This window comes from Chanodichthys erythropterus, chromosome 22, assembly GCF_024489055.1.
Source record: "Chanodichthys erythropterus isolate Z2021 chromosome 22, ASM2448905v1, whole genome shotgun sequence".
Lineage (NCBI taxonomy): Eukaryota > Metazoa > Chordata > Actinopteri > Cypriniformes > Xenocyprididae > Chanodichthys > Chanodichthys erythropterus.
The window spans coordinates 21,423,748-21,450,736 of NC_090242.1; the positions used below are offsets into that span (position 1 = coordinate 21,423,748).

Below are 26,989 nucleotides of genomic sequence, written 5' to 3' on the forward strand. Positions count from 1 at the left end.
GTTGAAAAGTTTTTTATTTTTTTTTGGTGCACAAAAAGTATTCTCGTCACTTTATATTATTAAGGTTGAACCACTGTAGTCACATGAACTATTTTTAGCAGCTTTCTGGGCATTGAAAGTGTTAATTATCTTGCAGGCAATAGAGGCCTCACTGAGGCAATGGATTTAATCAAAAATATCTTAATTTGTGTTCCGAAGATGAACGAAAGACGGGTGTAGAATAAATTACATTATTTTAATTTTTGGGTGAACTAACCCTTTACAATTGGATAGTTTCAGACAGAGGGTCAAAATGAAGGCTGAAAATAACAAAAAATAAAATAAAAAAAATGTCTAGTTATGCAAAGCTCTAAAATATTGTATTGGGAAGTAAAAGTGTAAAAATGTTTTTTAAAAAATCCTTATCCTTAATCCTTATCCAGTAAATTCTGAAATAAAAGACTGGAAAAGTCATGTAAATTAATTGGTTAAAACCCAGGAACCCTGCAGAACATTCAGTTCTTAAAACCTGTAATTATTTTAGTAATTATTATGTAAATGTAATTATTTTAACTGCAATTATTTTAGTTTTTGTTTTAATTTACAGAAACTAGGAGTACAAATAGATTAAAATAAGTTTTCAAAACTAAATTGAAGGCTAAGGGGACCTTCAAATTTTGTTGTGGACAATGGTGTCAAAATGGTTGAGAACTGCTGGCTTAGACCATCTATTGAAAATCTTTGACCAGTTAGATAACACCAGACCTGGATTTTTTAGCAACGAACATTTCTTATTTCAGCACATGAAGCAGAAAAGAACAATACCTGGTCCAACATGACAGTTTCAGGTGACACGCATGGAATTCTGGGAATTGCGGGAGAGTAAGGTCTGGAGAGAATGAAGGAGATAGTTGTAATCTACTTCGTTTTAAAGTAAAAAAAAATGTTTATTCTTGTTCTTAGTCAAAGGAAAAAAAATGTTGCATTGTGCTCTTGAGACCTACGTCGTGCCCATCCCGCTCTCAAAATCTCTCAGGGTTTTCTTGGGGGACAGAAAATCATCATCCTGGTCTTTTAGGTCATCCAGCTTCAAATAGCGAGCCCCATCCATCCCGAGAAGTTCATCACCTACATACAGCACAAAATATGTCACAGACACTGATGTAGGAGATTTGCAGGAAAAAGGATGATTAAGAGGAAGGAAGGAAAGCTCAGAAGTCATTTCAGCATTCACAGTCCACCATCATTCCCGGTCAAGCACAAACAAGTACCTTCACTCATTCACCAAGTCCAAGCAATGAAGTCAGACACAAACAGAGCCAATGGAAAACATGAAGAAATCAAGAAACTCCATAAGATTGCATGGTATTGGTTACTGAAGTGGGCATGCCCGGTAGTGCAGAGAAGATCACACTTAATCTGCATGGGAGAGATTGTTTGATGTTATTGTAGGGGCTTAATCACAGGTGTTCAGAGACGTGTAAAACAGCTACTGTATCAGTTCATTTTGGAGCCCTCTGCTGAGTCAAATAATCATCATCAATTAGTAAAATTATCCACTCCCAGTGTGACTCCCATAGTGTTTAGATAAAGAGAACCTCGTCTATGGGCGTTTCTTCAACTACGGGCACTACGGGTCCCAGCTGTTGATTTTAACTGAAACAAACACATTTCAATGTTTTTCTTTTTCAATGTCTTCAATATTTATTTTTGATATACCTTTTATGTATAACTTTCATAGTTTTACCCAATATGAAAAATATGAAAATATCCATCTATATACATATGTATGTATGTATAAACAAAATAAAAATGTTACTAATAATTTAATATAAATAACAATATACTATTAATCAAATAACATTAATAAAATAAAGTAATATAAAGTCATTTTTTTATATATAATATGAGATCAATATGAGATTGGTGTCAAAATAAGACAATATTAACTAAACACATTAAATAATCTAAAAGTCTGAATTCTCCTGTAATGCCTGTATATCCACTTTTAGACATAAATAAAGAATAAAAGTATATGTTTTAAGTGTTTTTATTTATTGCACAAGGCCAAAAGTACCCATAGTTGAAGAAACACCCTGGCACAAACAGAGTTTTGAGAACACAAAGTAATTTCAAATGCAGTCCTGTTAATGATGGATCCACAAACACATTACTGTCAGTAAAGGAAAAGAAACATCATGACCACACGATAATGAGGGGCTGACGCCGTAGTAACACAAAGCGACATGTTAGAATAGAGAGCAGTTAGAGAGACTTGAGAGTCAGAGACAAGATGAGAGTGCTTGAAATGGAGGCACATATTTCACGAACCACTCAGTACCGGACAACCAAGCCAGAGAGTGGGAGACGCTCCTACCTAATGTTAGCTGAGCAACTCCTACAGCAGGAAGGAAGAAGGAACATTTCAGGCTGGCGATGCTACCGTAGATTTACAGTAGGTTTAGAATATCATGACATACTTGCTTTTGCTTTTTCAATCCATTAAAGTCCTAAATAAATGGAAATTTATCAATCATCTCTCAGAAGAAACAAGCACATAAAATGATTAGAGCCAATGAAGCTTAAGGGGATAGACCAAAGAAAAATGGAAGTTCTGTCATCTTTTAATTATTCTTTTCAAACTTTCTTTGTTCCGTATCCTTAAGGAAATGTTCAGCAGAATGTCCAAGCTGTTCTTTTCCATACATTGAAATTTGATAGAGACCAATGGATGTCAAGCATCAAAATAGACATAAAAGCATAAAAGCACCACAAAAGTCTCATAAAAGTATTCCATTCGAATCAGAGCATGTGAGCGGAGCAGTATTTCCTCCGGAGCAGAGCACGCCTTTCTGAATATTACGCTCCGCTTGCTCAGTCCGCTCAGGGCCGCTCGCTCAACCCAGAATGCTCTTTGTGATAAGCTGGTTTGAGAATATGTGAAATAAGCAATAAGTGTAAGGTTATGGAATTTAAATATTGTTTTAATGAAATTGCGCATCTTATACCCCAGACTGCAATGTAGTGTCAGTCCAGATCCGGCCCACATCTTGTCCACGTGTAACCCGCATTTACCAGATGTGGGCCGGATCTGGGCCACACTATGTTGCTGTCTGGGACATAGCCTAATGCAAAATAAACATCAAAGTTAAGAACAAAGAAAGAGAAGAAATTAAAAGGAAGTGTAGAGCAAAGATTCATTTTCTGATATACTAACAGCGAAGTTCTTTTTAGTTTTTTGCTTATGGATAGAAAGAAGTTTGAAATACCTTCGCAGCACTAAACTGTTAACTGATTGCAGTTCCGTTTAAAGGAATATGTAAATATGTGCTGTGCACCTTCCCCTCAATAACAAAATAGACATACAACAAAAATAACAGTGGTGAGAAAACAGCAGTTAAGAAATCATCTGATCATAGTGATCACAGACAGAGTGGAATATTGAGCGGAGCGTCACACCACTCCAATTCCAATTCACTCACATGCTCTGATTCGAATCAAACACTATATTTCAAGTCTTCTGAAGCCATTATGATAACTTTGTCTGATAAATGATATCTAAAATGTTTTACAACCATGGTCACCATCAGTGTTATTTTAGTAACACTGATATACTTGATATACAATAGTTTTTTTAATTTATAAATAATAATTTGATTATTTTTATATATTGTTTTTAATTTTAAATTTTAAGTCTCTGTTGTGTTTTTGTCATTTTCATTAGGTTCAATTAGGTCTATATAGTATTATGTTTTAGTTTATTTAATTTTAATTTTTTTAGTACTTTAAACAAAAATCAGAAATGCTACTAGCTTAAAATAAGTTTATTTTATTTCAGTTAATGTTGGTTTTGTTTTGAATCTCATCTGTATCTTATAATATTCTATCTGTCTGGTGTGGTGGGAGAGATCATTTGGAATAATAGTAATTTATGTAATATACAGTGTATAAAATATATATAAAATAAAATTATAATATAATATAATATAATATAATATAATATAATATAATATAATATAATATAATATAATATAATATAATATAATATAATATAATATAATATAATATAATATAATATAATATAATATAATATAATAATATATGATATATATATCAACTGAAGTGTACAAATCATTTTTAGGGCCACTGTATTCTAGCCATGCTGCTCTACTCAGCAGGATAATTACTAAATAACAGCTTATGTTTACTGCAGAGGACTGGCAGCATGACAGCAAAAATTACCCACACCAAATGCTAATTTTTTTAGTACTTTAAACAAAAATCAGAAATGCTAGTAGCTTAAAATACGTTTATTTTATTTCAGTTAATGTTGGTTTTATTTCAATTGTATAAAAAAGAGCAGCTTGGATCCTGCTAAATAACTGCTTAATAAGCCATACGGGTCATGGGGGTGTGTAAATGACATTTCATTTAATTTACACAACTGATCCTACATGTGTAAATCACACTGTGCAATCAAGTAAGTAGTCTTTAAGTATGATAACATCTCTAATCTCTAGTTCACTTCAGACTGTAACTTTTGGGATATGACCCACCAACCCATCTGCCAACTGGCTTATGTTTTTAATTGAGAGTCTAGCACCAACCTTATGGTACTGAGACCTTGTCACTGCAACTGAGAATCAGCGCTTTAATGTGGCATTTACTGCAGTATGATCCTTCAGGCTAAATCCAATATGTGCCACACGTACGCACCTTCATCTTCCGACACATCCAGTATTTCATCCACCGTCTCAGGGAAACTCATGCGATGCTTCTCAGTGGTGATCTGAGGGATAGAGAGGGAATATATGAAAAAGTCAGGATGGCAAATGTCGTACAATTCAAAAACGACAACCAGATTATCAAAAGATGAAAGATGACAGAATAAAAGCCACAAATCAAGCTTTGAAGATTGAAATATCAACCTGAGATTGGATAAAGTTCATGAGAATGCAAGTGACTCTCACCACAGATACAGATTCCTCAGTCACCAGTTTGAGCACATCAATGACAGAGATGTAGCCTAGCCGCTTAGCGATACCCAGGGGTGACGTCCCATTCTGCCACAGATAACATACAGTCAGGTCACCAAATCTCATATGTATCTTATAATATTCTATCTGTCTGGTGTGGTGGGAGAGATCATTTGCAATAATAATAGTCATTTATGTAATATACGGTGTATAAAATATAAATTATGTTATAAAAATGATCATTATAGCAAATATAATATAATATAATAATATAATAAAATATAATATAATATAATAATATATGATATATATATCAACTGAAGTGTACAAATCATTTTTAGGGCCACTGTATTCTAGCCATGCTGCTCTATTCAGCAGGATAATTACTAAATAACAGCTTATGTTTACTGCAGAGGACTGGCAGCATGAGAGCAAAAATTACCCACACCAAATGCTCTTCATCAGACATTTAAGCAGTGTATACTATTTTTTGGCAAGAAAAATTGTCGTGTTTCAAGTATGGGGGAAGAGGGTCTGCTCACAGTGGTGATCTCATTGGGCAGGGCTCCATGTTTCAGCAGCAGGGTGACGATGTCTGTATGACCCTGCTGGGCTGCTTGATGTAAAGGAGTGTATCCCAACTGGGGGAAAAAAAGATGAGGGGAAATATACCGAAAAGTGTACAAAAAGTGTCCTGTGTACAGTACATTCAGATGTGTAGCACTTACCCTGGTCTTGCTGTTAACATGTGCTTGCTGCTGAAGTAAGAACTTCACCATCTTTATGTTCCCATAGTGGCACGCTACATGTAATGGTGTGTAGCCCATCTAATAAAGAGATAGAGATTAAAAAGGAGGAGAAAGAAAAAAGAAAGGAAGTGAACAGTTAAAGGGTTAGTTCACCCAAAAATTATGTCGTTCGACACCCGTAAGACCTTCGTTCATCTTCGGAACACAAATTAAGATATTTCTGTTGAAATCCGATGGCTCAGAAAGTCCTCCATAGCTAGCAATGTCATTTCCTCTCTCAAGACCCATAAAAGGTACTAAAAACGTTGTTACAAAGTCCATCTCACTACAGTGGTTTTACAATCATTTTATGAAGCGACGAGAATAGTTTTTGTGTGCAAAAAAAACCGAAATAACGACTTATATAGTGATGGGGCGATTTCAAAACACTGCTTCCTGAAGCTTCGAAATGTTATGAATCAGTGTATCGATTCATGATTCAGATCGCCAAAGTCACCTGATTTCAGCAGTTTGGCGGTTTGACACATTTTTGGGTGAACTAACCCTTTAAATGAGTAGGTGAAGTGAAGTGACGTGTGGCCAAGTATGGTGTCCCATACTCGGAATTTCACCCATCTAAGCGCAGTACAAACACAGTAGTGAACACACACACAGTGAACACACACTTGTAGCAGCGGGCAGCCATTTTTGCTGCAGCACCCATGGAGTGATTGGGGGTTAGGTGCCTTGCTCAAGGGCACCTCAGTTGTGGGTAATATGAGTGGAAGAGAACGCTGTTCGTTCACTCCCCCCACCTACATTTCCTGCCGGTACTAAGACTCGAACCCGTGACCTTCGGGTTACAAGTCCGACTCTCTAACCATTAGGCCACAACTGCAAGGTTTCAGCACATATAGATCAATGCCAACTAATATTACAACACCCCAGGCCCTTAGATTCAGAGCCAGAACAATTTAAATGGGTGAAGAATGGGTTTTGTAAAGGTTAAAAGTCACTCACTGTGAATTTCATAAAGATCATAATATCCCCCTAGTATTTTTGTTTGCTAAACAAGCATTAATATTGCTATTACTGACATGGTTAGGTTGTTTTTTTTTCCAGACAACTCCACCACTGTTAACACCTTACTAGAAACTTTATCGAAACAACCCTAAAACACTTAGAACATCTTAGACTACACATAGCAATGACCTAAAGATTATCCATATCATAGCATAGGGGTAACAAGGTTTGTACTGGACAAACCCACTCATATTTTCTTCAAATAACAAAACAATTTGATTCTGTTTGTTGATTTAGCAGTAGCATAGACTACAGAACACATGGCTTTGGGGTCTAAATTCTAGGACATTCTACAGATGGCACTGCTGCGTTTGTGTGTGCATTGAAGTGTCTTACCCTTGAGGCTGCATAGACTGATGCACCCTGCTTCACCAGCATGTCTGCAATGCCCACATGCCCTTCCTGAGCAACCAGGTGCAGAGGTGTCAGCCCATTCTGTACAAACACACACACAAATGATATCAGATAGATATTAAATGCATCCTTTCCTATTCCTCTAGTTATTCTTCCAATCTCAATTTTTTTTTTTTTTTTTTTTTTTTTTATGTAGGTTTTTATTTATTTACTTTCTATGATCTAAACAAGGGGTATCCAATCCGGCCCAGGGGATGATTTGAACAATAATAGAAAATAGGCCATGGGTGATCTCTATACCGTGCTTGCACACAAACTGCTGTGCAATCATTTTCCGAAATGTCATCTGTGTGGGAATATTATAATTACTAAGTCTGCAACCAGGACGTTAACACAGACCAGACGGGGCACACTGAAGATGGACGCAAAGAGAAGGACACAGATGCACCAGCAGAGCAAAAACTGTACCATGCACAGAAAGCTCACTGTTCATGAAATATAGGAAGAAAAAGATAAATATTGAAATTGGGGTATGGGGTTAATATGAATATATCTAATAAGGTAACTGTCTTCAGAAGAGTTTCGACAGCATTTTCTTGTCATCTTACCTCCGTATAAAGCAGTGTTTATTAGCGCAGCACTGCTTTGTATATAGCCATAAGAGAGTGAATTTGCATTTTCATTCAGTCCGTCTGCTGTTTTTGTTTTGTGCAGGTGTCTTACAGTATAATTATAGCATAATTTCACAAAACAAAAGTCAGACCATTCTGTTTTTGCTTTAAATCTTTGAATCTAATTAAAAAAACCTGATGCTACATGTATGTAGGATCTTTGTTTACATCATGATTAAAATGTAGGGCTTGCCTCTAATTTCAAATGGCTACAGATATATATATATTTTGTTTAAGGCCAGTTTGTCTGTTATAGAGCAAATAAACAACAAATAAATTTGCTTAAACAAAGAAAAAAAATCAGCAACTGGTATCGGAATTGGCAAAAAAAAAAAAAAAATGGAATCAGCAATGAAAAATCATAATTACTGTAATTACTGTTTTTGTAGTTTTCTTGCCAATTAATTTGTAGTTTGTATGTTTAATATTAATGTAGGTTAAATGTTAACACACTAAGATATAAAAAAGGTAATTCTACCTGCACATGGTTAAATTTTTTCCTATCCGGCCCTCAACCTTAAATGAGTTTGACACTGCTGACCTAAACTAAACACTTATTAATCAAAGCTTAACACTGTATCACCTTATTGCCCAGGTTCACATTGGCCTGCTTGGAAATGAGCAGTGCCACCATGTCAGGTTGCCCCTCCTGTGATGCCAGGTGAAGCGGGGTGATGCCCTGTAGTGACTCTGCATTGGCATTAGCTCCATACTGCAGAAGACTGCTCGCCACCTCTAGTTGGTTCTGTTTGGCTGCGATATGCAGGGCCGTGTAGCCGTTCTGTCAAATGGAAAAAAAAAGTAAAAGTGACCATTTTTCTTGAACTGTTTTTAAAAGAGTGAAATAGACTGCTAACATCACAGCTCAGAATAGGTGTATATGTGTATCTTACTCTCGCCGTGCTGTGCGGAGAGCCGCCCTTGCTGACCAGCAGCTTGACTACATCAAGGTTGTTGTGATGGACGGCCACATGCAGAGGGGTCAAGCCATTCTGAGATGGGAGAGAGGAGACACATGGCCTCAGTCAGCTACTGCTGACTGTCATCTGATAGTACTGAGATATCAGATGTTCGTCTTGATGAATTACCTTTCCAGCTGCATTTGGATTGGCCCCCCTTTCCAAAAGAAGCTCCGCCACATCCACTTTCCCATATTTACATGCTACATGTAGAGGGGTAAATCCTTTCTGTAAGAAAAAGCAGATATACATAATGAGAATGCAGGTGGAGATGTGCATATTTTGTTGTAAATTACTCTTTGTTAGGCTCCACCCACCTTGGTTACTGTAACTCAAACAGAATGTCACACAGGAATGAATATGATTTTGACTTAAATGGACTTCAACAGTTTTTAAGGTATGATTCGTCGGTAGCATTTTAGCATGAAATCAAAATTGACAATTCTTTGTTATGGAATATTGTAAACAATTGTCAGTGCACATCATTATACTTTTAAAATTTTATGTGCCCTTGTAATCTCGAATCAAAATAACTTCCACTCCCCCTTACAAAAAAATCTCTTCTCTGATGACGTGTTTACTGGAGCGATTGTGGGACAACCTGTCACTCACATGAGATCCACCAATAGGTAACTATCTAACAATCCAATCAATGGCCAAAATGAAGTCCCGTCCTGCATTTTGTCTCGTTTAAAAAGCTGTTTCATTTAGATATGCACCACAATAGAAAAGACTATATCAACTGACTTTAAGGTGGGGTTTAGCAAAGGGTTAACTGAGAGAAGAGAACCTTGGTCATTTTGGTTTGTTGGGCATTCCCGTCGAGCAGGATGCGTGTGGTTTGGGCGTGTCCCTCACGGGCAGCGATGTGCAAAGGAGTGTGGCCTGCCGTGGTGGCCGAGTCTGGATTGGCCTTATGTTCCAAAAGCAGCTTCACCAACTCCTTATGTCCCATTCGAGCGGCACAGTGCAAGGGGGTTTGATCATCCTGTGAAAGGGAAGAGAGAAATAGAGGAAACATGAGATTTTAAAAACAAATGAAGATAAAACAGCTTGTATGATTGGCATACCTTCGCTTTGGCATCCACCTGCGCATTGTTCTGTAGCAGGAACTGAGCCACCTCACAGTGCCCCGCTCTGGCAGCCATGTGCAAAGGGGTCTCCACTTTCTACAATGGCACATTTTAATACAGTCACAAATGTTTAGTTCTGAAAAGAAAACTGTGACTACTGCCATAATTGCTGCTAAAGACGTTAGCCAGTTTGTAAAGCAGAAGAGCCGTGCCTTGGGGATTCGATTGTTCAGTATATCTGAGGCTATAAACACATACACCGTTCTTACCACATTAGAAGCGTTGGGTGAAGCTCCTCTCTGAAGAAGACTCTTCACTATGTTGAGATGCCCCATGAACGCAGCCACATGAAGTGGGGTCAGACCCGACTAAGAGACAAGAACACGCATGTGTTAAAGGGTTCTGTCCTTCAATTGAATGTTTCTTTACAATTTAAAATAACTGTTTCTTATTTTAATATATTTCGAAACTTATTTTATTCCTGTGATGGCAAAGCTGAATAAGCTAAATTTTCCTTCACATGGTCCTTCAGAAATTACTCTAATATGCTGATTTGGTGCTCAAGAAACTGAATTACTATTAATGTTAAAAACAGCTGCTTAATATTTTTGTGGAAACTGTGATCCATTTCTTTTCAGGATTGTTTGATGAATAGAAAGTTCAAAAGAATAGCATTTATTTGAAATACAAATCTTTTGTACCGTTATAAATGTTTTCACTGTCACTTAATCGATTTGATGTGCCCTTGCTGAATATATTTATATTAAAAAAAGTAATGACCTCAAATGCCAATGTTAATATATTCTTGTCCCAAAGTAATCCTGAATATGTCACTGCTCATTCCTTCATAGCCTTTCTATTTTCTACAAGGGTCAAGATGGTGCAAAGTGAATAGAGGTTATCCATCAAAGTGACAGGCGGAGAGTAATCTGACCTCAGTCACGGCCTCCAGAGATGCAGAGTGCTTCAGCAGAAGGTCCATGGACCGCATGTGGTTCTTCTTGCAGGCAATGTGCAATGGAGTGAATCCATTCTGAAAAATCCACCAAAAAAAAAAAAATCAACTAATATATACACTGTATACAGTTGTACACTATTAAATGGGAGGTATGGAGGACCAAGTTGAGACTACTATGTACAATTCAGTTACATTAACTGACAATATTAATTAAAAGAGATAAAAAAAAAGGTAAAAGATAAGCAGAGAGAAAAGAAAACGGCAGATGCACTAACCAGAGCACGGGCATTAGCTTTTGCCCCCTTATCCAACAGCACCTTGACCATGCGGTGGTGCCCACAGTGTGCTGCAACATGCAGCGGGGTCAGGTGGTCGAGGGTGATGTCATCGATCTCTGCGTTGTATTGCAGCAGCTGCCTCACGCAGTCCATGTGATCGCCCTGTGCTGCCATGTGGATGGGAGATAGACCGTTCTGCAAGGGGAAGACATTATTATAACTGAACAGCATGATTACACCAGCAATAAAGCTAAAAATCTCTTACAGTATGGCCCATCTTAGCAGTGTTGGGGAAAGTTACTTTTAAAAGTAATGCATTACAATATCGCATTACTCCCTAAAAAAGTAACTAATTTACTTAGTTACTTTTTTTGGAAAGTAATGTGTTACGTTACTTTATGCGTTATTTTTTCTCATCTGGGCTGGACTGTTTGTTTATTTTTATAACAACAAGAAAGTTCTATTTTTGGCAAATGTTACAGCCCTTTCACACCAAAAGTGAAATAAATAAGCCTCAGGCTGAAGGAAATGTAAATTCACGCCTGTACAGTAGAGGGCACAGTTCAAACAAACTAGTCTTTCAGCTGTGCTGCCAATCTGGGATACAGAAGAATAGGACACAGGAGAAGAATTTAATGAGTAAATGTATGCTCACAATTAGTCTAGAATAACCATCATGTTTACACAGCTCACACAACACCTCTGCACTTACTCATGATATCTCTCAACATGGGGACAGGAGAGCTGTCAGTCAATAAATGGGAAAACAAAGTAACTTGCATTACTTATTTGAAAAAGTAACTAAGATATTTTGTTGTAAATATAAAAGTAATGCGTTACTTTACTAGTTACTTGAAAAAAAGTAATCTGATTACGCAAGTTACTTGTAATGCGTTGCCCCCAACACTGCGTCTTAGCAATATAGTTTAGCCACCTTGGTCTTGGCCTGAATAGGAGCGCCCTGGTCTAGCAGGATCTCAACCACACGTACATGACCGTTCCTGGCTGCACAATGCAGCGGCGTCAGCTCATCCTGCAGATAACGGAAAGAATAAGCATCTCTGGAAATTTATCAGCCACGTTTTAATGCGTCCTACATTATCTGCATTTCCTGTCCTTTTAAAGTATACCATTAAAACAGCAAGTTGTCACAAAGAGAAAATACCTGTTTTTCCCATGAGGAAGTAAAATAGGTCATTCTCCACGAGCTAGACTTAAATAAGTCAGATTCAGCAGTCTCAGCAGTGTGATTTTTCATCTCAGCCAGTAAATAATGTCACTGTGAGATGTGATTATTGTTGGATGGATACAGGAGGATCGACTAGTCAATTAGTCATCAAACCAACCGACTAGTCTATTTAGATTATACTAAATCTAACTTAACTAATCCATCTCATTTTATTTTGTCACAATTTTTTTCAGATCTATATTCTGACCTGTTAAGCACTTTGCTGCATTTTTATGAATAAAAGGTGCATTATTTATTATTATTACGATCACATTTTGAAATGCTTCTGCTCTGTTTTATTCTTGCCCTGTCCAACTATTTTTGAGCACAAAAACGTGCCCCCTAGACTAGTCAACTAGTCAATATTGAAGTGCGCGTGAATATATAAGTAATTAATATTTTAGTATTCAATGTCCCTAATGGATACTGTACCTTAGTCTTGGCATCTATCTGAGCTCCTCTATCCAACAGAAGCCGCACCATAATCACATTCCCCCTCCTGGAAGCGATATGTAATGGAGTGATGCCATTCTTTAAGAGAAAAGGAGTAAGTGAGAATTCATGTAATCATTTATGTAGCAGGAAGCGGCATTTAACGTAAGAGTTGAACTGACCTTCGGCGTGAAGTTCACGTTGGCTCCTCTGTTTAACAAAAGCTGTGCTACACTGAGATTCTCATAATGGGCTGCGATGTGGAGGGGAGTAAAGCCGGTCTACGGGAAAAGAGTGTCATATTTCATTGATTCAGTATATGTACAAAACAGGAAAACCTACGCTGATGGATCTTTAAACAAAGTCAGTTCTGTTTATCTTGTCACATAGTCATCTCTGCAATTACAAGCCAAGAGCGGCTACACTGAGCTTAGTGAGTCATAATGTGTGGTGAGATAAAACCTTTCAGATGTGTACAAACACACATACTTTGCTGAGGACGTCTGGGTTTGGGTCGTTCTGCAGCAGTACGGCAGCAGTGCGCGTGTCGTCATTGCGCGCCGCGATGTGCAGGGCCGGAAGACGCACTTTGCCTTTGGTGCCATAGTTTATCAGGAGGGCCACCACGTTCTCGTGACCCTGCTGAAGAGCTACCGCCAAAGGAGTAAAGCCATCCTGGGGGATGAAATCAAGAGTTGTAGATTCATTTGGGTTTTGATTTCTGCTGTGTTTGATTTCAAAGTGTCACTCACCTCTGTTGGAAGGCTCTGATTGGCTCCATGTTCAAGTAGATATTTCACCACTTCCAAGTGGTTCTCCTGTGCTGCCATGTACAGGGGACTGAAACCTTTCTGCAAAACACAAAATAACAACAAAGAACAAATGAATTAAGCTTTTTATCAACATGTTTCTGTGTTTGTTGATTCATGTCTTGAGGCTCAGACCAACCTGAGACTGGGCATTGACGTTGGCACCATAATTTATCAGTTCTGCAACCACTTTCTCTTGACCGGCCAGAGCAGCAATATGAAGAGCAGTATTCCCTTTCTATAAAAAGAATAGTCATGTAAATACAATAAAGAGAAAAATCTGACTTCTATAGAATATATTGAAGAATTTGATTTGAGTTTATTTTGCTTTTATTTTTGCTCATGTTGCTTGCTATTGTTTTTATCTGTCTGATTTTTTGCATTTATTGACTGATGAGAGAAACTGCACATTTTAAATGCACAACTTTGTAAAATGGTAACTTTATTAAATATCCAATATGACAAATGGCAATGTTCAAAAAATAGTTATTTATTAATAGAGATATTCAGAATAAATATTTATTCCACCAGGCAAGAGTTTAGTAGCCTATCTGTAGGCCAATGACTGTTTTCGGTTGCCAAGCATGTACTGTAGCAACTCAGCCAATCAGAATTTAATGTGTGTCCCAATTTGCATACTTATGCACTATTCTATGTTGTTTTGTAGTATAAGTAGTGAGCGTAGTAGTGTGTTCACACTGAAAATTCCAAATAGAAAAAGTACACTTGAAATACCCAGATGATGCACTTAATTAACCAAAAAACAAAGTGTGGAATGCTGGACACTTCATGCAATCAGCTGTTGCAGCTTTATTACGTAACTATGAGACTTTGATGCTGAATGACAAAATAACCTTATAAAATGTATACACTACACGGTTTAGTACATAGTAAAAGTACATTGTGTATGGTGTGTCATTTGGGACACAACTTCAGAGTCTGAACTATCTCATTTATAAACCTGTTTTTGGCTTGCCAGAAGAAGCCTGATTGACTGAAGAAAGTAGATTTACCTTTGTGGTAGTCTCCAAGGCAATGCCATTGTGCAGCAGCTCCAGCACCATCTTAACATGGCCTTCTTTGGAGGCCAAGTGCAACCCGTTAAGCCCATTCTGCAAATACAAGAGAAAACATGAGGTGCTGAAAAAGTCAGTCTCAAAAAAAAAAAAAAAAAAAAAAACACCCTGACACATTTCAAGTTTATCTCTTTATCTCTCCCCGTCTACCTGTCAAATGACTCACTGAGAGGAGGGCAGCCTAAAAATAACACAGTGAAGCACTGAGACTTGTACAGATCTGTGGAGCTCTCATTAAACAGGGTGTGTAAATAGAGCGGCAGAGGAAACCAACAAAAAGGCTGGGAGAGGTAAAGGCTGATTGGAGAACGGCACATGGTACAGTGTGTGCTTTTGTAGGGATGCTAAGTGTGTAGCCTGGTTCGGCCATAGGGGGGCTCTGCTCTGCTAGTCTGACTGGAATCCCCTTCATACTGCAGTGTCACTCATCTCTAATGAGCTCCTACTGCAGTTGCACAGTGCATGCGCAGAGGAGAGTAAGACAGAATGGAGATGGAGGAATGCTTGCAGACAGTGGGGAGGAGCCCTGATGATAACAGCCAAACATGCCCACTTGGCATTAATATTCTCTGAACGTGCTTAATGGTGTTTACATGTGCATAGATCGCCAACAATGGATCTTTCATTTTTCTATTGGTCCATATATATGCAGTTTAAAACAGTTATTTTACACTGTAATAATATTTCACAATATTACTGTATTTTTGGTCAAATAAATGCAGTCTTGGTGAGCATAATAGACAAAAACTAACTGACCTCAATCTTTTAAATGAGTGTATAAGTATTTCAGACAAATTATGCCAAATTCCTAAATAGGGCCACAATTGTTTGAATGATTTTTTTTTACTATCATTAAACACAGAAGGAGAATTTCTGGTCATGAAATTTTGAATGGGGACTGAAGCTTTCAAGCTTCTAAAAAGACAAAAAAGCAATTTACATTTACGCATTTGGTAGACACCTTTATCCAAAACAATTTACACTGCATTTTTTGCATTTTATTAATATACAAAAGAATGTACAAGAATAGATTTTAAGTGAATAACGACTTAATTTTCACTCTGTTTTTTATACAAACTACTGTATAAGGAAATGTATTGTGCTTCAGTAAATAGTTAAATTAAATTAAAATAAATCTAAACCTTTGGTCCATATGAACAATTTTTCTGATCCTTAGATTATTTTGGGCTATTTAATCATCAGATGTTAATAAATAAAAAGGCTAATAACATTACAGCTATTTACCACTGTTAGTTCATCACCTGTAAAATAAAGACAAATGACCCTCTATGACAAGATCATCAATTGTCTAAAAATCTCTTTAACAATTATTACTTACTTTAAGCTGAGGTGTAAATTAAGCAAACACTCTGAGCTTTAAAATATGGTTTTGCTGATTCTTGAATTTTCTCTAGTCCCAAAGCATCCGTGCTGAGGGCTTAATCCGTCTCACTGTCAAAACCAGTCTAAGCTCTTCACAGAATGTGTTGCGACAGCACAGAGACATTCACGCTGTGATATCAGCATCACACAGGGGAAGTATACCTTCAGTTTATCCAAACACGTAACTATAAAAACCTCCAAGACGCACTGAAATTTAGTCTAGGTTGCATATCGGAGGCCGTGACAGGTTCCTGATGGAATCCTGTCTGTCGAATGATGTTAAAAGGTGGTATAGTAGTCTACGTGTGTGTGTCTTTGTTTGTGTTTGCATGTGTGTGTGTGTGAGCGAGAGAGTTCAGGCTGCAAGCATACAGAGTGGGCGTTCATTTTCAGAGCTTTTCAATGCGGGAAGCCAGCCAACTTCTCAGGTCCATTCACTAACCCATCTCTGAGAACCAAACATAGCTCTCCTGCAAATATCACAATATGCTATTTAAAGCAAGTAAGCAAGTGTTATGATGCAAGTGGTTGCAAAAGCATGACTGGTGTGGGGTTAGAGGAGGAAGACATGCTGGCTTGATTAATTATGGCAATTTACTGATTAGGGCATTGAACACAGCTCTGTATTGACACTGTAAACACAGCTGTACTGTCCGACCACACGAGCATTGGGGGGTTAATACAGATGCGAAAACACACACACTTGTGCAAACAAACACACACACGGAGAGAGAGAGAGATAGAGAGAGAGAGAGAGGGAGAGATGTAGACCGTAATCTACAATATAATGAATTTATAGCTCTAAATAGCAATTTCTGAATTTAGCCAGTACTATTAATGGGCTTCAAAGTTACTTTTGGCTTTCAAGGGGTGGATGTGAGACTGGTGTTGTCATGCAGTTGCTAAAGAGTTCTGAGAGATTTCAAGCATGATGCTATGGACTTGCTAGGTTGTTTGGGTGGTTGTTAGGTGTTTTGTCCTCTAAAATAAATCTAAAATGATTTTTTTAGGTGTTTTATCAATCACAGAAATTAAAATTGAAAAATCTCCTCAACAATTTCCATGATTTGAGGTATCATTCATAACTGTAATAATAATAAGAAGTCTTTGTTAAAGTGGTAAAAATCTTTTAAAAAGTTTTTAATGTTGTTTAAAGGTCCCGTTCTTCGTGATCCCATGTTTCAAACTTTTTCAAACGTTGTTAGAGTATAAATAAAATCTGTAAAATTTTAAACCTCAAAGTTCAATGCCAAGCGAGATATTTTATTTAACAGAAGTCGCCTACATCGAACGGCCAGTTTGGACTACATCCCTCTACTTCCTTCTTTAATGACATCACTAAAACAGTTTTTTGACTAACGCGCTCCAACGGAGAAGAGCAAGAGTTGCGTTTGTAGAGTGTGTTTGTCGCCATGTCGTTGAAACGCTGTTATTTTCATCCCGCAGTCCAATCACCTTTGTTTGGCCTTCCCATGGACACTGTACTTAGAGATCAATGGTTACAATTTATGTTTAACTCGGTTCCCGAAAATTATAATCCACATGTAAAACTATGTGCAGCACATTTTGCTGAAGACAGCTTCCTCAATCTCAATCAGTTTAATGCCGGATTCGCACAAAGATTATTCTTGAAAGATGGAGCAGTTCCCTCTTTGTCTGGAGAAGGCGTTGTTTATGGACCACAACTGGTAAGCTAAGCTGCTGTCGAATCTCAACACAGGAACCGCTGGCACAATCAGAACTCGTTACGTATTTCTGAAGGAGGGACTTCATAGAACAAGGAAGTCATCAGCCCGTTTTTATGACAGTGGAAACAGCGGTATACAGATAAGTAAATTATGTGAAAAATACTGTTTTTTTTTACACGCAAAACATGACACATGTTATATTGCACACTATAAACACAATCAAAGCTTAAAAAAACCCACGAAAAACGGGACCTTTAAATATCTGCCTATGGGGTGTTTTAAATATGCTTTAAAGGATTAGTTCACTTTCAAATGAAAATTACCCCAAGCTTTACTCACCCTCAAGCCATCCTAGGTGTATATGACTTTCTTCTTTCTGATGTAGGAGATATTTTAAGAAATATCCTGATGCATCCCAACTTTATAATGGTAGTGAACAGGAGTCAAAAGTATGAGCTGAAGAAAGTGCTTCTATCCACATCCATGACCATCCATCATAAACGTACTCCAGGGGGGTTATTATTCAACCCCTAGAGCCGTATTCAACGTACGGATAAAGTGTAAAACTCTTGAAGTTCAAAAAGCCTACGCTACATCCAATGCTTTCCCTATTCAACTTACGGAAAAAGTGTAACCGATGCTGCCAGTTTACACTTTCTTCATAACTTGAATACGGAAGGCGGTCTGGCGGAATATGGACTTCATAACTGGTTAAATATGGATTTTTTTTCTTACACAAATGCATTGCTGTTTCTTCCATATCTCTTCCATGTGAATGGAAGCACTTTCTTCAGCTCATACTCATGACCCCTGTTCACTGCCATTATAAAGCTCGGATGCGTCATGAAATTTATTAATATATCTCCGATTGTGTTCATCAGAAAGAAGAAAGTCATATACACCTAGGATGGCTTGAGGGTGAGCTTAGGATAATTTTCATTTAAAAAATCTAATCCTTTAAGACAAACCATGTGCAAATTCATCAGTCAACATCACTGCGGAATATTTTCTCCTTAAATCTGCAGTGTACCAAAAACACGGTTTGCAACCGCCCCTAATTCCTAGGTCACAAACTTGTAACCAATCCCATCAATGAGTGGGGCGGGGCTTTTAATATCATTATTTCTAGAAATGATGATTTTTAGAAAGCTAACGGGAAAATGGTTTGTGTAAAATTAGCAACAAATTATTAGCTGTTTGATAACGTAGTCAAATCAGCCAAAGGCTAATCATATAAATTACCATTATTTGTTGACTTTTATTAAAATTCTGAATGAATTATATATAGCCTAGAAAACACATAAAGGCCGCTCCCTTTATAATAAAAAAAGCTGTTACTCATCTCAGTTTGAGATCTGACAAAGTACTGTTATAATCAATAAAGTTGTCAACACTGCACAATGAATCTGTTATTTACATCATGTCTACACTTTGTTAATGAGAGGATGTGTCAACATGCAGAACTCACCACTGAACAAAAACTCAGCGTTTTGTCACGTCTGTTTTGTGGTTTTGTTTTTTCATTGGTTGTGTTAGTCACGTGCTCCCCTGTATCACGTATTTAAGCCCTCATGATTGCCTTATCTAGATGTTACGTATTGAAGTATGTATGCTGTTCCATACTTCCATGTGCCAGGTATGTTCATAGTCAAGTTTGTTCATGGTTTGTTTCATGTTTTTGATTTTGTTTATACTTTATGTTTCATGTTTTGCATCTTTGGACACTGTAAATAAACTGCACTTGGGTTCTCTTCATCATCGTCTTCGTCTGCTTCCATGTCAGCAGTATAACAGTATTGACTTGTGAGTGGATTCTGACTAAATTAAACACCTCTGATTGGCCACTGCGTTTAAGAGATCAACAAACATGTCTGTGATTGGCTACATCGCTCACCGCCGCAAGAACACGTTGTAAATAGAAACATTTGACGCTCTCTGGAGCGCAAACACAAATATGCACTGGAACGTTAACCAAATGTGTTTCATCAATATGATATTATTACGGTATCAACTGAGGGTGCTCTTGATGTCATTTGAGTAGTACCCCCTACTAGAAACAGGCCTGATAATTCACTCTTTTTCTGAATCAGTTTCTGGTTCAAAACATATATGGCTGAGTTAAACCAATATTTCCGAGGTTGTGTGATTGAGTGGAGGTGGGAACTAATTTGCATATTCATGGCTTTATGAATACTAAATGAACCAAGGGTGTAGAGTTACATTTAAACTATTTTATGGCATTATTTTCACAGGATTTGTTTTTTAAAAGTACTACTGCACTTATTAATCTTAGTTATTTTTAATCTCAACATTTACTACAACTTTTTAACAAAATATGTATCTGTTAACATTAGTTAATGCACTGTAAACTAACATGAACATGAACATTTAAGAATATATTGCTGATTGTTAGTTTATTACCAAATGAAACTCAAATAATGTACAGTGTTACCAATCATTTTAAACAAATTAAACCTTAAGGGTAATACTTATACATACACACTCACGCACATGGCTTGATGCTTGACATTGCAGGATGGATTTTTTTTTTCTCACCTGATTCGCTATGTTGATGTCTATTCCATTTTTGATATGGTCTAGAGCTTTTTCCAGATTACCTGAGCGTGCAGCACGGAGAAAACTGGTTGTTGTATCCGCCTGAGGGAGAGAAGATAAGAGAGAGAAGAAAGGAAAAATAAATGCCAATCTGAATAGGGAAGGGATTGTTCAATTACAACAGTTTTTTTGCACAAGGTATTCTGGATGTTTAGCACTTAATAAAACATCAATGATACAGTCTGACTTACAGCACTGATTGGAATTCATTCTGAGTTGCGTATGTCCACAGGGGAGATGAGTATCTGGTTTCAGTCGGCTCATGGGCCACATAACAGCAACTCATGAGTTACTGAATTCATTTTTCTCTATGTAAAATCTGATTTTCCAAAGTTACAGACTTTTGTTTCCAAAGTTATGTTCTGTTAATGCCTGATATTGCTTTAAAGTTGAAGTGTGTTCTTGTATCCCAGCTTATTTTGTAGAGAAAATAAAGCAATTTGTATTTTTCCCAGGCAAAATGTGCAGTGAGCTATCAAAACATTTAAACATTTCGACCATCCCATCATATTAACAAATCAACCAATGGTGTAAATTTGGGGGCGGGACTATCTGGTTGTCCAACCAAAGAAACCTTTGAAAAGGCATTATTTTTATTAATTACATTTGGTGATGGCCCAAAAATTAAATACTTCAGCTTTAAATATCACTAAATAACAATAATAATTTTTATATTTAAAATAATGTAATTGTCTTAAAATATGATTTAGGACATAAAAAGTGCATAAAAAAAGCAAGGACAAAATGTATAATACCCAGTTGTTCATGTCATGCAAGCTGTGCAAAACTCAGACCTAATTTCTTCACATAAATCTGTATTATTTTTCTCTGTTAGTCTAAGTTCTTTACCATTTTTCATCTGTCTGTCTATGGAGCGATCCTCTTGATCTTGGCTGTTTTTTCTCAGTGGAATAGTTAACAGCCTCTATACTTGTTCTCAAGCCTACCTTTCGTCTTTCTCTCTCCCTCCTGCAGTGATCATGCCAACGGGTCCAGAACATTGAGCTTTTCAGATTCCCATCTGCACTGCAATATTTCAAAAACACGACTCTATTTCGCCCTGTTCTATTTGAGACTTTTTTTTGTTTTGAACTCCCTACCCAGAATTCTTCTTTCCTGCTGCTCTGTATAAAAATCCATGAGTGATATTTTGTGGTTTTCCATGTGATGACTAATGCAGTTTGCTCTGATGTGGTCACAGTTATATTGAGTCCTTGAATTGATTTGACAGATACTCTGCAGTCTAGATATTTCAGATTGTCTCTGCTCTGTTCTTCAGTAGGGATGATTGACAGGCCAGCCCCCACCCCACCCCAATCAAAACTGTGGATGGAATACTGTGTGAGGCAGGAGAAGTCATTTTGAACCCTTATTTTCTAAGTCTTCAGGTGACAGCATAGCAAAACATATCCGTCAACATGACTAAGCAGTAATACTGTGAGTGTGCGCCATCATATCTTACTGAAACCAACCGCTGAATAAATTCACAATCTAACTGTATTCCATTTAGGGACTGAAATTTCTTTCCCTCTTCTTGAAAAGCCATTCTTCAGCAATCATTATCCACAATCAGCTTGCAGAACTTTTTTCACATGTGATTCACAAATTCTTTAACCTGTTTTCTTCTGTTTCACACAAATACAAACCAACATAAGTTTTTTGGTTAATAATTTTCAACAACATTCAGTTAACATATCTTTCTTGAAACTGTCTCTATAGCCTTTTTGAGCCTGTAGCAATTCCCAGAGCATTTGCTCACACATTAGCCACTTGTCTACCATTGGGCCAAACAATTCTCATTGCTTAAATGTTCCATTCTGTGGCGATGCGGCCAAGCCTGTACAGATATGGTTTCATTTTCCACTGTGGGGCTGATAACAGAACTCTTTGGCCTTGCCAAACCAAGCTCAAGTGGAAATATAACTGAAATTGTTTCTTAAAACTGTTTAGCCCAAAGGTGGAAAAGTGGCTATTTTAAGTGGGCCACTAATAAATTCTGTGGTGTTTTATGGTATTGAGTTGACACTTTGTATACTCTGTATACAGAGTTGTTATTCACCTTAAGATAGTTCTTTTGATAGTTATTGAACTTTGAGATGTGTTTGGGGTAATTTTCTTCCTGAAAAATTAATGTTCACCTCAAACATAATTTTGATGGATTGACTTGTCTCTGAAATATACTGAAAAGGACAGGCTGGTGGATCTTGCCATGGACTTGTCATTAGCACGAAAGTGGCCCAGCCCCCTGATCATGATACAATGTGAATATATTTTTATTACCTGATAAATGAGATAACAAAGCAATTACTTAGAAAATGGCCAGTGATTTTATGTTATGTATTACACACACACACACACACACACACACACACACACACACACACACACACACACACTACTGTTCAAAAGTTTGGGGTTGGAAATATTTTTTAAAATCTTTTTTATAAAATAAGTCTCTTATGCTCACCAAGCATGCATTTATTTGAAATACAGTTAAAACTGCAAAACAACTGCATTTTATTTTAATATATTTTAAAATGCTATTTATTCCTGTGATGGAAAAGTTGAATGTTCAGTATCATTACTTCATTGTTCTTCAGAAATCATTCTGTGTTGATTTGATGCTCAAATGTGCTGTTTTGATGCTCAATTCTTATGTTAAACACAGCTGTGTTGCTTAATTATTATTATTATTTTTTCTTTTTGGAAACCTTAATGCATTTCAGAAGTTCACACTTACATATAACTAAACAGAGTAAAAGTTATGCGTATTTGGCTTGCTGTCCGAGGGGAGGGCTCCAAGCTCAGAATATGGCCCTAACCCAGAGAAATTCCCCCATCCCAGGTGGGGATATGAATAGTTAAAAGTGAGGAGATGGGATGCTGGAAAACTTTGATGAATAAAAAGTAAAAAAAAAAAAAAAAAAGCATTCATTTGAAATAGAAATCTTTTGTAAGAATTGTCAAAAGTACCGACTTTAGTTTGTGACGCTTTGAGCGCTGTTGAGCAGCTTCATAAACACCTGATTGGCCATTGTGTTCACGCACTCATCGGATATGTCTTTGATTGGCTACAATGATCAATGCACAGGAGCGTTTGAAAGAACACAGAAGTGTTTGAATTTGAAAGCAGGAGTGTTCAAACACTCCCGTGTGTATCTGTGTAAGCGCTCGGCGAAGAGGGTCATTGATCACTGAAGCCAATCACAGACATATCAGAGCATGTGAACACAATGGCCAATCAGAGGTGTTTACGAATCTGCTCAACAGCACTCAAAGTGTCACATTTTTAAAATTTCAGTACCGTCTTGGTACCAAAGTCTGTACTTTTGACTCTACATTATAAATGTCTTTACTTTCAAAAATGTTTTTTTTTTTTTAATCTTTCTGACCACAAAGTTTTGAATATTAATGTATATATACACATACTCACATTATTTTATATAATATTACATTTCATATTTTTCTTAACAACATATTTGTCCTTAAAAAATGAAAGCAGCAATTACACTCAAGTTTTCAATTTTAGCGGGTTGATTTTTTACACAGTAGCTGAAGGTCGGCACTCACACAGTGAATTTACTTAAGTTAATGTTTGAATAAAAATGTATATATATATATATCAGTTTTCATGTATTCCTGTATAATGGCCCATTTTTATTGACAAGTCAACATTAGTCTACATTATCCCTTTGTAATCTCTATAGTGCATCTGTTGATAGAGTAAGTGACATTCTGACAGATATCAGCAATCAGAAGAAACAGCAGGGGGACGATCTCTGAGCAAGCTTTTACCGCCAAAACATATCTGATAAACAGAAAAAAGCCACACACCTACACAAACAAGTACGCACTTAAATCACACGGACAAAATCTCACATTAGAAAAATAAATAATCATACAACACAATAAAAAACATAATAAGAGCCATTTAGAATGAGAGGAAGATGAAGAAACACTGCAGGAACACCAGAGGAGCTAACTGAAGTTATTAGCCACATCACGACATTCAAACACAAGAACTTCTACCAGCTACACAACCACAAGAGAAACCACAGACAGAAATGTTGAAGAAGCCACACCAACACACACGATTTTCCAGAAAGAGGGAAGTATTGAGAGGCAGTACTAAGATATTTACTCTTCCATCAAAGTGCCATTTTCCACCTTGAGCCTCCGACGAACCCTCTCCACTCAAACTACTGTCCTGATGCACAAGCCAGCGCTGAACCACATGAGCCTAGAAGACACCAATACCACAAAGATAGAGCATGTTAATACACGCAGAAACACACATGGAGACACATGAACACATATGGGCAGGTGAAAACACTGAAACTGTGGAAGCTGTGGTTAAACAAATAGGTCAAGAAACGGTGCTCCATTAAGTGAGTAATGTTTAACTTCAAGTACAAGTATGAGCACCTGATGTTCTTAAATGCTTTCAATCTTTTTGAATGCAACACAAAAATGCGCTAACAAGAAACCGGGCTATTGACCTTTGCAAAGGCCCAGGAATACAAGAGGGAGAATTAAACAACAACGCCACATTTTCATTTCTGTCTTGAGAGGGGGAATGCAGAAACCCAGTCGCATTAAAGGGATTCCAGATCTGGGCGCACTCCAAGACTGGTTGCTTAGCAGTTGCTAGGAGAGCGATGACATCATTTTCAGCATTCACAAAAGCCTACGAGTGTGGCATCTATTGATGCAGGGACCACGTTGTCTCTGAGCATATGAAGACGCAGAGAGCAAAACAAATTCTGTGACCTAAATTGTTCTGGATTTCTGTTCACATAAACCCACAAAATATGAGTGACGTATGCTATTTATTGCACATCGCAAACATTCAGTAAAAAGCAAATATATGATGTGTATATATATATATATATATATATATATATATATATATATATATATATATATATATATATATATATATATATATATATATATAAAATAAACAATATTTTACTGCAACAAATATGTGTCAAATATCAAACTTCATATGAAAATAGAAACAAGGAAAAAGAGAATGAGGCTACAGGAATAAAAACTTACAGTCTGGATACAAACTGGCCCTTTAAGTCATTAGTACTCAAGCCAACACTGCCGTACCATTGCTCTGACATCAAATATGTTGTTTTATGTTTATTTTCATACAAGAAAAGGTTTCAAAATCCCAAGGGTGTTCTATTAAGCTAATTCACCACAAGTGTCTGCTTTATTTTCTTAAAGGTGCTAAAGAGGATCTTTTCGTCGACTGAGAAACCAAATATTGTTAGTGAGTTTTTTAAATGAGCGCACGCGTAAGAACAGCCCCCCTCCTTCACAGCTCATTTTGAGGCAATGCCTCCCAAAACTCGTGCACGAGTATTCACTGTGTTGTGTTAGTGGATTACCGCAGGTAACTCATAATCTGCAGTTGTTACTCCTGTCTCCTGACAAAAACATTGCATGCGGCACCTGTAGAGTGTGGAAAGTTACTGGAGCGCGCAGTCGCGCGCATCTCGCACAAGGAACGTCACGGCAGTGATTGACAAGCCAGAGGGCCAATCGTCTACGCGATGACCGTGTAAATGATTGGCTGATGTTTTTAAGGCCCTACATCGTGCACAGATTATGTATATTATTATTATTCCTTTCACCTAATAAATAGTCTTTTATCAGTTAGTAAAGACAGTTTCAAGTAATATTGCAAAAATGTATAAAACACAACATCCTCTTTAGCATCTTTAAATTATAGAAGAGTGGGTTGATTACTTGAGCTTCAGCACCATTCATCATTTAAACTGCTGATCTGTGAGTCAGTCAGACCATATCATTCATTAGCTCCAAACACCTGGTCAACAAAATAATAAAATAAATAAAATAAAAAAAGCTGCAACAACCGAAGAGATTGCAGTGATTTGCCGCCTGATAGAGTCAGATACCATTGCAGAGTATGAACAGCTACTAAAAACCACTTGACGAAATCCAGTCATTTCAATAGGAATCCATGAGATCGGGAATTTTGCATGAGAGTGAAAGATTTTGCCATGCAGATTTCATTACAGGCAGTTCAAGTTGGTCATGTTAATTTGCAGAGTTGACCAACATAAAGCTGCTTGGTTTAAAAAAGTGACTTCCGCATAAGGAGAACTTTTTTGTGTGACTGTACTTATACTCGCTTCCAGTGTTGGAGTCGTTACTCAAAAAAATGTAATTTATTACTCATTACTAGTTACTCCTCACAAAAGTAATATTATTACTTTACTTATTACTTCCTGGTAACAGTAATTAGTTACACTACTACAGTAGTCATATTACTTTTCCTTCACACCCCATAAGAAGCATTAATTGTGTATCTTCCCCATAAAATTCTTCTAAAATGTTTCTAACAACATATTTCTGCCTCATCATTTGACCAAAATCCACATTGGATCGCAGTCAGTTATTACAAACATGCAATGGTGACTTTTAAGTAAAAGTATTGTATTAATCTCATTGCCATGTGTAGCTTGAAGATACGATTATGTTTCATGATGTATTTTATCAAAATAAATCACATAAGTTTGTAAGAAAATTTTTTAATTTCCAAAAAGATTTTTAATTATAGTAATATAATTTATATCAGGATCAGAGGGATGTGGATGGGCAAGCCATGTAATGCCAGAGTAAAGTAATGCCACAGCTTACACAAGGATGTTCAGATCATC

General features: G+C 37.0%; 1 protein-coding gene across 1 annotated transcript in view; it reads right to left on the reverse strand.

Moving 5' to 3' along the window:
- Positions 1-26,989, reverse strand: part of ank1b (ankyrin 1, erythrocytic b) — an 82,187-nt gene that overhangs the window by 25,499 nt on the left and 29,699 nt on the right. The window contains exons 2-26 of the mRNA XM_067376600.1: positions 24,433-24,531; positions 20,232-20,333; positions 14,542-14,640; positions 13,668-13,766; positions 13,472-13,570; positions 13,209-13,394; positions 12,902-13,000; positions 12,720-12,818; positions 11,994-12,092; positions 11,057-11,254; positions 10,758-10,856; positions 10,093-10,191; positions 9,821-9,919; positions 9,541-9,738; positions 8,880-8,978; positions 8,685-8,783; positions 8,375-8,572; positions 7,103-7,201; positions 5,684-5,782; positions 5,498-5,596; positions 4,950-5,042; positions 4,696-4,768; positions 2,357-2,377; positions 984-1,107; positions 805-868 (exon numbers count right to left, since the gene is read on the reverse strand). Coding sequence (XP_067232701.1) covers positions 805-868; positions 984-1,107; positions 2,357-2,377; positions 4,696-4,768; positions 4,950-5,042; positions 5,498-5,596; positions 5,684-5,782; positions 7,103-7,201; positions 8,375-8,572; positions 8,685-8,783; positions 8,880-8,978; positions 9,541-9,738; positions 9,821-9,919; positions 10,093-10,191; positions 10,758-10,856; positions 11,057-11,254; positions 11,994-12,092; positions 12,720-12,818; positions 12,902-13,000; positions 13,209-13,394; positions 13,472-13,570; positions 13,668-13,766; positions 14,542-14,640; positions 20,232-20,333; positions 24,433-24,531 — 2,742 coding nt within the window. The remainder of the gene's footprint in view (positions 1-804; positions 869-983; positions 1,108-2,356; positions 2,378-4,695; positions 4,769-4,949; positions 5,043-5,497; positions 5,597-5,683; positions 5,783-7,102; positions 7,202-8,374; positions 8,573-8,684; positions 8,784-8,879; positions 8,979-9,540; positions 9,739-9,820; positions 9,920-10,092; positions 10,192-10,757; positions 10,857-11,056; positions 11,255-11,993; positions 12,093-12,719; positions 12,819-12,901; positions 13,001-13,208; positions 13,395-13,471; positions 13,571-13,667; positions 13,767-14,541; positions 14,641-20,231; positions 20,334-24,432; positions 24,532-26,989) is intronic.